This window comes from Cervus elaphus, chromosome 5 (genome assembly GCF_910594005.1).
Source record: "Cervus elaphus chromosome 5, mCerEla1.1, whole genome shotgun sequence".
Taxonomy (NCBI): domain Eukaryota; kingdom Metazoa; phylum Chordata; class Mammalia; order Artiodactyla; family Cervidae; genus Cervus; species Cervus elaphus.
The window spans coordinates 115,065,419-115,077,907 of NC_057819.1; the positions used below are offsets into that span (position 1 = coordinate 115,065,419).

At 45.8% G+C, this 12,489-nt stretch overlaps 2 protein-coding genes across 2 annotated transcripts; one reads left to right on the top strand and one right to left on the bottom strand.

Annotated features, from left to right (window-relative positions):
• Positions 1–677: 677 nt before the first annotated feature.
• LOC122695148 (cytochrome c oxidase assembly factor 3 homolog, mitochondrial) lies at positions 678–1,817 on the bottom strand. The gene is made up of 2 exons (XM_043904692.1): positions 1,563–1,817; positions 678–1,224 (listed from the first exon to the last, which is right to left on the bottom strand). The coding sequence occupies exons 1-2, from the start codon at positions 1,774–1,776 to the stop codon at positions 1,118–1,120; spliced, it is 321 nt and encodes a 106-aa protein (XP_043760627.1). The 5' UTR covers positions 1,777–1,817; the 3' UTR covers positions 678–1,117.
• Positions 1,818–1,897: 80 nt separating this feature from the next.
• Positions 1,898–12,418, top strand: CNTD1 (cyclin N-terminal domain containing 1). Its single transcript, XM_043904695.1, has 7 exons — positions 1,898–2,320; positions 5,533–5,608; positions 6,175–6,343; positions 9,943–10,105; positions 10,706–10,850; positions 11,494–11,590; positions 12,139–12,418. The coding sequence occupies exons 1-7, from the start codon at positions 2,152–2,154 to the stop codon at positions 12,307–12,309; spliced, it is 990 nt and encodes a 329-aa protein (XP_043760630.1). The 5' UTR covers positions 1,898–2,151; the 3' UTR covers positions 12,310–12,418.
• Positions 12,419–12,489: the final 71 nt, after the last annotated feature.

The window sequence follows — 12,489 nt, forward strand, 5'->3', positions numbered from 1 at the left end:
GCAGGGGAGGATTTAGAAGGAATTTCCCTCTCACAATGGGAGGCAGGGGTGGAACCCAGCCTTCGGGCTTCCTGCCAGCAGTTCATGAAGAAACTGCAAGGTCAATAAGCCACCTGACCAAGCTAAGATTCCACCCAGACTCCACCTTAGGCCTACACAAGCAGGCCCCAGTGGAAGTTAATGAAAGCTGCTTGTCCATCCTTCCTTTACCTCTGGAGAAGGGAGAAGGCAGTAAAGTTGAGCGTAGTGTGTCCTGAGAGTTGAGGACAGAAGAGTGACCTTCCTCCCCGCCCCCAAGAGCTGGTTCAGTCTCAAAACGGCCCAGTGACCCACCACAATCTCTCCCTTAAGTCAGGTGGAACGATCTCATGGAAAAAGTAATTCTAGTTAAACATTTACAGCTCCCTGGGGCAGTGGTGGCTCAGATGGTAAAGTGTCTGCCCACAGTGCGGGAGACCTGGGTTCAATCCCTGGGTCGGGAAGATCCCTTAGAGAAGGAAATGGCAACCCACTCCAGTACTCTTGCCTGGAAAATTCCGTGGACAGAGGAGCCTTGTAAGCTCCATGGAGTTGCAAAGAGTTGGACACAACTGAGCGACTTCACTTGGGGCAATATCACTGCTGCAGCTGCTGCCTGTGAAGTGCTTCAGCATGAAGTGTCAGCCCCAACACACTCATTGGACTTGGAGAGAAATGATTCAGTTTATTACTTTCAACCTGACCCCATCTTTCCCATTTTAGGCTCCAACACTGCACAGAGCTGCCACACCCACCCCCATAATAGCCCACCTCTTGTCCTCCACCCTCCAAATCGGCCCCCAGGGGAGTTTAAGAGGACTAAACCATGAAGTCAATGCTTGGGAAAAGCCAAGGTGGATACTTCAAACAAGGAAACAAACTAGGAAACAAACAAAGGGGTCAGTGGCCACACAGAATCAAGGTTAGGTGGGCGTTGTTCCCTTGACAATGGCACAAACCCCCAGACTTGGACCCCTATCATGGTTCAAAGTTAGTAAGACGGCCAGCAATGCAGGCTTCAATTTCTACACGATCATGGAGCATCATCCACCATGTGAAGGGACTCCAGCAGGTTAGACATGCACCATGCCCATCTGGATCAGTGTCCTGATGCCCTTTCCAGAGCTCGGGCTCGAGCAGCTTTGGCCTCATCTTCCAGCTCATCCAGGAAACGCTCCTGGGACACCGAGTAGAAGGTGTAACCATCTGGGGAGGTGGGTTCAGGAAACCACGTGGAATATGCGCATTCCCTTTTATGATTTGCTCCACCACCTTTGTTTATCTCATCCTCCCAAATCACCTTCTGCCCTCTGCTCCTCTGAGCCCTGACCCCGAGTCCGTTATCATTAATAAATTATATTAAAAGAGCACCTTTACAATGACAAAGTAGGGTACGCTTAAATTCTTGGCTCGGCGTTAGAAGTAGCCAAGGTTTTCATAGCTCCGGCTCTTTCTACACCCCCGCACTGCCCTCCTACACGCCTCTGCTGCCCTTCCCCTGCCCCCATATGCGGTCTCCCCGAGTCTATAGTCCAGATGGATACAAATTGCTAATACCAGGGCCCCAATGCCCAGGCCAGTCACGATGTTCCGCGTCCGCCGTTGTGGCAGCGTCTTCTGCCACTGGGCGAGCTGCGCCTGCCGCATGAATTGTAGTTGTGCAGGAGTCAGCTTCTCCCGAGTCGGGTCGATGCGCTGAGCCAGCGGGGCCTTTCCGCTTTTGGCATCCACCGGGTCTCCAGCTCCGGGTGCCGCCATGTTGCCGCTCTTGCCCTTCGCCGGTCCCGGGGCGCGGTGCTTGCTGGGAATGGCAGTCCTCGGCCTCGGAAGGGAACCCTGGGAGCTGTAGTCCGTCTTTCTATTCACAAAGAGGGCGGCTCGGGGCCCAAGGGAAAGGGCGGGGCAGGAGAGAAGAGGCCTTGCTTTCCGATTGGCTCAGGGCCCGCGGCCGTTGGGGCGGGAAAAGGCTGTGGAAGGCTCCAGGCTGTGTTGGGAAGTGGGTTTTCCTCAGACTTGAGGCGAGGACAAGCGCACGGAAGGCGACGAAGAACCCAGGGTGTGGCAGAAGACTCTGAAGAGAGGTTAAAGGCGTGGGTTTATGAGCCGTCTGGGTACCCAAACACGGTTCTGAAGATGGACCGACCCGAGAGGCCGAGATTGTCCTCTCTCAGTGACTTTCGGTTTGGAGCTGTTGCCACAGAGACCATCGAAGACACTCTGCTCCACTTGGCCCAGCAGAATGAGCAAGCCGTGCAGGAGGCTGCCGGCCGGATGGGCAGCTTCAGGGAGACCCGGATCGTGGGTGGGGATGCAGGCCGGGGAGCTGGTCTTATGGGAGACCCGGGCACTTGTCTTTGAGGCACCGATCTTGAGATTCATTATGCGTTATTCCTTCAAGTTTCGTTAGTACCTACTATATGCCAGGCGTTGGGGTGGGGGTACAGTGATGAGCCAGACTCACCAGCCCCCCACCCTTGATTTCAACTCAATTCAATAGAGTACTTACTCTCCTTGCCTCGTAGGATAGAAAAAAGAGGTCTAGTCCCAACTTTTAAATCATGTATATAATCTTCGGAGACTATTAGGACAAATCTGCAAATGACTAGGTACAAGTATGCTTAGATAAGTGACATACCACATAAAACAAGCTTTTATGGAGATTGAGAAGAAAGATGGAGTGAGGTGGGAGTAGGATGAATTAAGGTCCTCCAAGCATCATGGTATTTAAGGTAGACCCTGAAGGATGACATTTTGGTTGGTGAAGGTGACGGGTGATGTTTCTTTCTTTTTTCTGGCTGTGCTGGGCAGCTTGTGAGAGTTCCCCAACCAGGGATTGCCTTAACAGTGGAAGCGCCAAATCCTAACCACTAGACCATGGGAACTCCCAGGACCATGTTTCTGCTAAAACAGAATAACATGAGTCAAGCAATGGAATAGGGACACTTTGAGTGAATGTGGGTACCATGTCATTCAGGTTGGCCAGAGTGGAAGAGTAGTTGAAATTCAGACCAGAAAGGTGGTTTGGAGACCATGGGGAATTTTGAATGCCAAAGTGAGGAGTTTATATGTGACATAATAGGAAAACAAGAAGGCATTAAAGGGTTGTTTTTGTTTTTTTTTTTTCATATGGGAGTTCTATAACTGCAACCTTTGCCCTAGAAAAAATTATTTTGGCTGTGATGTAAAGGATGGGTAAGAGTAGAGAGAGATAAGGGGGTAGGTTGTCCAGTGGAGTCTTTGTCAGTCGTTATTTTTTAGGTAATAAGACAGGAGAAATGACAAGACAGGATAGATGAAAAACATCTAAGAGGTAAAATCTAGGGTTCTGTAATGGATGAATTTAAGAAGTGAAAAAGGGGAAGATGACTATATCAAAGGGTTGAGCCTAGACATACAGTGGTGCCATTAAGAGAAACACACATACAGAAAAAGAAAAAACAAAAAGGAAACGTGACTTGTTTGGGAAATAAAATGGTTTTGGTTTGAGATCTACTGAGTTTCAGATGCTTGTGGGACATCTGGAGGAAGGTTTCTGACAGGTTGTTTAAAAATTTAAGTTGGAAGAGAGGTCCAGTAAAGATAAGGGTTTGGGAGTTATCTCCATAGTGATACTGCTGAAACTGGCAGAGGATGAGCTCTTAGAAGCAGAATCTAGTACAGTTTCTTGGGAGACATTTTGTGTTCAGGTAAGTGGAGAGGGAAGAAGGATCATGAAGGAAATAAATGGAATGGCTGGGGAGATAGGAGCAGAACCAAGAGACCCTTGGAAACAAGAGGAGAATTTCATGAAGGATGATGGTCAGCAGTTTCAGATGCTTCAGAGATGTGAACAACAGGGATGAGAATTGCAATTTAGACGTATTTCCTGACCCCTGAGACAATCATTTCAGCGAATTGTAAAAAGTAGAAGCCAAATTGCAGAATATGAGGGACTGAGTGATTAAGTGGTAGCAAGCAGCAGGTATAAGCTAGGCTTTCCAGAGTTTTCACAGTGATAGAGGCTACAGAGATAGAGCCCTAGTTTAAGAGAATGGAAGGGGAGGGTCTTTTAGTTAATAGATTTGAGTATGTTTGTATAATAAGTACAGGAGATGGAGCAGCAGGAGAGAGGTGTAACCCTCATCTATTCCACCTAACCCACACTGTTTTCTTGACAAGTTAAAATGAAAAATACTAATAGAAACAATTGCCCGGATATTAATAGTTAATAATTCAAATAAAAAGCAAAACAACTATAAACACACCCCTCCCCACAAAAATAAAGAAATGAAATCTGCTGCTGCTGCTAAGTCGCTTCAGTCATGTCCGACTCTGTGCGACCCCATAGACGGCAGCCCACCAGGCTCCCCCGTCCCTGGGATTCTCCAGGCAAGAACACTGGAGTGGGGAAATGAAATCTAGGCTCCAGCAAAGAAAAGGACTGGCTAATGACACAATTATGAGTTCTAGGATACTTTGCTTAATTGCTGAAACTAATTATCTTCATTGGACACTGTTAGCAGAGCTTTAGCCTCTGTCGTGATGAGGTTTTGTACATATATCTATGTGTAACCTGTGTCAAGTAGATTGTTAAACTGTTTTGTGCTAAATTTTATAATTTTTTTCCTTTAAGTTAGATTTTCTCTGAAGATATATGGAAATTTGACTGTTTGTGATTCTTTGTTGATCAATGCTCACAGTTCCTAGTTCTGCAGGACCTTTGAGAGCTAACATTTATCCTTGTTTCCACCCTCTAATGATATTGCTAACTAAATAGAATTCTATCTGGGGCTGTTCTTTCAAAGAGAAACACAGACAGCCTAAAATCTTGCCAAGGTATCTTACCCTTCCCACCTTCCCAATGACTTGCCCCCACCCAAGCTGGACCTTGTTTCCTGATTTAGGGCATAATTCTGCCAAACAAGCCACTTCACAGTAACAAACTTGCTCCTGGAGGAGGCTCAGCCACCAAAGATTTACCCAACAAACTGGTGGTGGAGAGGTGGTGTCCAGCTGTAAGGTGAATTGTGTTTGTAAAGCAATGGGAGTTCTCCAGAGGGTGGTTACTAAACAAACAGTGTTATAAAGAATATCGAAGCTCCAGGAGGGACCTTTTTGTTCCTGTCAACATTCCACTGAAAACAGAATATACGAGTTAGGGTTTTTATCCATCCAAGAATCTCTCTTGAAGCCGGAGGTTCCCAGCATGGCGTAAAGGCCAACGAGAGCAGCTGGTTTGTTTGTGTGTAGCTGGCCAAGCCTTTTATCAGCTGAGACCCACAGGAAGGCTCAAGGGGCCCTGAGGGGGCTTAGTAAACCTTTGTTTTTGCACTCAGTCAGCCTCCTTTTCATGCTTCTCATCTGCCTCTTGGCAGCAAAGGGGACCAGGCTCCGCTTGGATTGTTTCAGTCTCATCTTTCGCACCTCCTGACCCTCTTCCCTGAGTCCCATCATGGCTTTTATACAACGCCAAGAGTTCCCAGAGTCGTTTTGGTTGCACCTTGTGAATCAGGCTCTTCTTTCCTGTTTTGGCAGAGTTTGTTTTTCTCCTGTCTGAACAATGGTGTCTGGAGAAATCCGTGAGCTACCAGGCTGTAGAAATCCTAGAAAGGTAAAGCCCTGAGCATAAGGCCTTTGTGAGGGGTAACTCTCAGGATGGCTAATGTACCCATATCTTAAAAAAATACTAGTTGCTTCTTACTGTGAGGCCAGGTTTGTACATTACTTGCAAATGTATTTTTTTTTTAAGTTTTGTATTTTTTTAAATAATATTTTATTTATTTTTGACTACTCTGGAACGTTGTTGCTTTGTGCAGACTTTCTCTAATTGCGGCAAGCTGGGGCTACTCTTCATTGTGGTGCAAGGATTTCTCATTGAGGTGGCTTCTCTTGTTGATGGGCACAGACTCTAGGCCCATGGGCTTCAGTAGTTGCAGCTCATGGGCTAAGTTGCTTCATGGCATGTGGAATCTTCCTGGGTCAGGGATCGAACCTACGTTCCCTGCATTGGCAGGCTGATTCTTATCCACTGTGCCACCAGGGAAGTCCGCATATGTAAATTTTTTTAGCCAGCAATTGGATATTAGAGAGGATAAGATGTAGCATAGTTTGAAGCACCAACTCCATTTAGTCTCAGTGGGTGTGGATTGATTCCTCTGCTGTTTCCCTTTTTTACAGGTTTATGGTTAAGCAGGCAGAGAACATCTGCAGGCAAACTACAATTCAGCTGAGAGGGAAGACAGAACCTCAGAATTGGAGGGCTCTGAAAGAGCAGCTTTTCAACAAGTTTATCCTGCGTCTTGTGTCATGTGTTCAGCTGGCGAGCAAACTTTCCTTCCACTACAAAGTAAGGAGCTAGGGTGACTCGTGGGCACCTAAGTGTTAGAGCGAAACCAGCTCATCCAAGGGTGGCTTTGAGAAACCCACTCCTAGGGCTAGGTGATACTACTCATGCGGAAATTCCAGAGTGTAATCATGCTTCCTAAGCAGACCTCCTACACACACACACACACACACACACAGAGTCACACAGACCTCCTAGTCACACAGACCTCCTACACACACACACACACACAGAGTCACTCAGACCTCCTAAACACACACACACACAGTCACACAGACCTCCTAGTCACACAGACCTCTTACACACACACACACACATACAGAGTCACTCAGACCTCCTACACACACACACACACACACATAGAGTCACACAGACCTCCTAGTCACACAGACCTCCTACACACACACACACACACACAGAGTCACACAGATCTCCTAGTCACACAGACCTCCTACACACACACACACACACACACACAGAGTCACTCAGACCTCCTACACACACACACACACACACATACAGAGTCACTCAGACCTCCTACACACACACACACACACACATAGAGTCACACAGACCTCCTAGTCACACAGACCTCCTAGTCACACAGACTTCCTACACACACACACACACACACACACACAGTCACTCAGACCTCCTACACACACACACACACACACACAGACCTCCTACATAGTCACACAGACTTCACACACACACACAGACCTCCTACACACACACACAGTCACACAGACCTCCTACACACACACACACACACACAGACCTCCTACACACACACACAGTCACACAGACCTCCTACATACACACACACAGTCACACAGACCTCCTACACACACACACAGAATCACACAGGCTTCCTACACACACACAAACACACAGTCACACAGACCTCCTACACACACACACACAGAGACCTCCTACACACACACACAGTCACACAGACCTCCTACACACATACACAGTCACACAGACCTCCTACATACACACACACAGTCACACAGACCTCCTACACACACACACAGAATCACACAGGCTTCCTACACACACACAAACACACAGTCACACAGACCTCCTACACACACACACACACAGACCTCCTACACACACACACACACACAGACCTCCTACACACACACACAGTCACACAGACCTCCTACACACACATACACATAGTCACACAGACCTTCTACACACACACACACACACAGACCTCCTACACACACACACAGAATCACACAGGCTTCCTACACACACACACACATACACACAGTCACACGGACCTCATACACACACACACACACACACACACACACACAGACCTCCTACATAAACACACACAGTCACACAGACCTCCTACACACACACACACACACACACACACACACACACAGACCTCCTACACACACATGCAGTCACACAGACCTCCTACATACACATACAGAGTCACACAGACCTCCTACACAAACACACACACACACAGACCTCCTACACACACACACACAGTCACACAGACCTCCTACATAAACACACACAGTCACACAGACCTCATACACACACACACAGACCTCCTACATACACAGTCACACAGACCTCCTACATACACATACACAGTCACACAGACCTCCTACACAAACACACACATACACACACACACAGACCTCCTACACACACACACACAGAGTCACACAGACCTCCTACATAAACACACACAGTCACACAGACCTCCTAAACACACACACACACACACAGTCACACAGACCTCCTACATACACACACACAGTCACACAGACCTCCTACACAAACACACACACACACAGTCACACAGACCTCCTACATACACACACACAGTCACACAGACCTCCTACACACACATACAGTCACACAGACCTCCTACATACACATACACAGTCACACAGACCTCCTACACAAACACACACACACACAGACCTCCTACACACACACACACAGTCACACAGACCTCCTACATAAACACACACAGTCACACAGACCTCATACACACACACACAGACCTCCTACACACACACAGAGTCACACAGACCTCCTACATACACAGTCACACAGACCTCCTACATACACATACACAGTCACACAGACCTCCTACACAAACACACACATACACACACACACAGACCTCCTACACACACACACAGAGTCACACAGACCTCCTACATAAACACACACAGTCACACAGACCTCCTAAACACACACACACACACACAGTCACCCAGACCTCCTACATACACACAGTCACACAGACCTCCTACAGAAACACACACACACACACAGTCACACAGACCTCCTACACACACACACAGTCACACAGACCTCCTACATACACACACACTGTCACACAGACCTCCTACACACACACACAGTCACACAGACTTCCTACACACACACACACACAGTCACACAGACCTCCTACACACACACACACACACACACACACACACATACACACACAGTGCAGTTATTAACCTGAAGTTCTGTTCCCAAAGTATAATTGCTGGACAGATGCCATCATTCATACAGGTCACCTTTCCTCCCCTTGGACTCAAGGACAGTTTACATAAGGTGCCTGAATTGCTAACCTACATAGTAGTATTAAAGGCAAAAAAACTATTGCATTTATAAAGGACACAATGTTTCCACATCACTATGTGATTCTTGTATAGTAAAGTATCATTTATTCAACAAATATTTATTGTCTTCTATGGTGCCATAGCTACAAGAGTAAAAATATTGTCTGTGCTCTCAAGGAATTTATTATCTAATGGGAGAAGACACACAAACAAATGTGGGAAAGTGTTCTGGTTAGTGTGAATACAGAGGGCTGTGAATGTACTTAATCAGCCTTGGGGAGACAAGAAAGTGTATTTAGAGAAAATTATTTTTTTTTTAAACAACAGAACATTTATTCATTATATTCCACCTGTTGTTAAGCACTATCTCCACTCCCATCTAGAGGTGTTTCTATCAGTCTGCCTCTCTTTGAGATTAATTAAAAAATTTTAATAATAATTATTTCCTGCTATTAACTTACAGTAATGCATTATTCTTTTAATTGTTATCCAGGAATGTTTCACTGCCTGTATGCTTTAGTTTAAGTTGAATACAAATGGTGAGGGCAGACATCTTTGCTTTTTCACAATCTTAGGGAGAAAGCATTCAATTTCTCACCATTACAAATGATGTTAGCTATAGGATTTTTGGTATATCACTTTAACCAATAAAGTGACTTCTTGAATGGGAGGGCGGGGGGATGGGTGGATCCTAAGGGGAGAGGGGGCATAGGTAAGGAGGGCAGAAAGGGAGGTGTGTGGGGGGTGGGGGCAGAGGGAGATGCAGACATGGGAAATGTGTAGACACCTGGAGAGCCTGTGGGTTTGGGAACGCAAGTAATTCTGTGTAGGCGTAGAGTATAAGGGGGAATTACCAAGAGAGAAGCTGAGATAAAGGCAAGAACTGGATTGTGAAGGGCTTTGTTTACTATGCCAAGATGTATGACCTCTATTCTGACAACCGGCTCTCCCTTTCACTATCTTTTGGTTTTGTTTGCTCAGATAATCAGCAACATTACAGTCCTGAATTTCCTCCGGGCTCTAGGGTATCTTCACACTAAAGAAGAACTGCTGGAATCAGAGCTTGATGTTTTGAAGTCCCTGAACTTCCAAATCAATCTGCCTACTCCTCTGGCATATGTGGAGATGCTCCTGGAGGTTTTAGGTACTTAATTGTGTTGGGCATGCAAGTTGGAGTCTTCCATAAGAAGGTGGAACTTCCATAGAAGTTCCTAGGGGGATGTCCCTGGTGTTCTAGTGCTTAAGACTCGCGCTTCCACTGCAGGGGGCACAGGTTAGATCCCTGGTCAGGGAAGTAAGATCCTGCATGCCTCGGGGGTGATCAAAAAAAAAGATAGAAAAGGAATGTGCTTAAGGGTTTGAGGGCAGTGGGCAGAACCTGACAGTGAGGAACAGCAGTTTTCAGTTTCCTCTAGTACTTGTCAGGGAAAGAAACATGTCTGTGCACCTGACTTCTCTCTGGACTCATTAGGCACACTCTTATTGTAAGATCAAAGAGTTGATTTTATAGAGGCATGAGATAAGAGGGGAACAAGCAAATAGGTTCCAATTATATATATATATATATATCTCGTAGATGAAGGTTTCTCTACTTCTCCCTTTGTCCTTTAAAATCGACCTCCAGCTAGAGGTTTCTTACAGTAGAACTTAGCAACCAGGAAGCACAGCAGCTTTGTTTCTCATGACAACTGTGATTACAGTCAGACACAAATAATGCTCTTTACCCTGCGCGTACTCCATCTAGGATACAATGGCTGTTTGGTCCCAGCCTCACAGCTGCATGCAACCTGCCTGATTCTACTTGACCTAGTCTATCTTCTGCATGAACCTGTATATGAAAGCCTGCTGAGGGCTTCAATTGAGAACTCCACACCCAGTCAGCTGCAAGGGTAAGGCAACTCCTTTACTGTAGGCTCCTTCCAGAAACAGGGAGTCAGTAACATATCACGAGAACTTGGGAAATGGAATTTACCTAGCAAGGCACCTAGGCCACAGATAACCTGCACGGGTTACCTTGTTCTAATCTATATCCAATATGTTGTTTGGATGGATGACTGAGTTCAATCAGCAAAACCCTAGAGGCTTTTACTTTTAAATTTAAATGACTTCAAGTAATTAACATACTTTCATTCCTAATTCTTCTTTTATAGCTGCTTATAATTTCAGATTACTGAGCTGCTTTTATAGTCACCTAGGAAAAGAAGCCAGTCACAGGGTTGCAACTTGGACAAAGTGTTTGATTACTGTAAAGTCAGGCTGGTAAAAAGCCTTACAGTTACATTTGGTAGGGAGACAGATGGAACAACAAAAGGTCCATAAACCATTCAGCCAGAAGGCTCACGTTTTTATCTCAGTTGAGTTGGGGGAAGTTGGAAGAGGGAATCAATTAGCTATTACTTGACCATTTCTTTCCATGTATAAAATTTCCCATGATCAACGTAAACAACTCAAGAGTTGAAGTTCTGTAGCCTTAGGATTTGGAAGATCCAGTGTCAATCTAGCTCCAAAATTAATGTGGTTTTAATCACTCAGGGAAAAGTTTGTTTCAGTGAAGGAAGACTTCATGCTGTTGGCAGTAGGAATCATTGCAGCAAGTGCTTTCATCCAAAACCATGAGTGCTGGAGCCAGGTATGCACCACTGAAAGGACCAGTATGGTCAGAATTCATTTAATAGAAAGCATTCTCCCATTAGTTAAGGGAAAACAGACAAGCTATAAAAGGTAACTGCCAAGACCTAGGATCAGGATGAATAAGCAGGACTTGGGAGAGAAAACTAGGACTGAAAAATGTTCTCCACTTTCCCCCTTGTGAAATTGGAAATGGAGGCTCAATTTCAGCTTGTTCGTTTCCCATTATGATAACCCACTACCATGTTAAAATCCATTAAGTGTATCCTCCCAAACAGAAAATGTCAAGACTCAAATATCCCTCTTATATTTCACAAAACTTATCTCAGCAGAAGGAAATGTCTAGCAGAAACTTGCCATGCTAACACTATCAGGGCAAAGGTATCCTAGCGTAATGTGGCCACTGGCAAACACTGGGATCTGGGTTCTCTGCGTAAGTTCAGAGAAATGAAAAAATTTACATTTGGCTTGAGAGAAAAGCCCCAGCAATGTGTCTGTGCACTAACATGTGTTTCTGTAGTAATAAGAAATCTGCCTCTATTTCTGAAGGTCATGGGGCATTTGCAGAGCATCACTGGCATTGCCTTGGAGAGCATTGCTGAGTTCTCTTATGCAATCCTAACTCACAGCGTGGGAGCCAGCACTCCAGGTCAACAGCAGCCTGTTCCTCCCCACCTGGTGGCCCGACCTCCAAGGGCCGCTGCTTCCTCCAACACATGAGGCAGGCGGAATCTGCCAAATATAAACAGCCTTCTGTTGCTGCACCCATCCCTCCCTTTGTTTACTTTCATACTCAGGGTACAAAAGTTTCAAGCATCTTCTGAGTTGTCTTTTGTAATCCAACTTCATGCTTATTTTTCTGCATCAGAGAAAGAGTTAAGATGAATAACCATGTCCCTT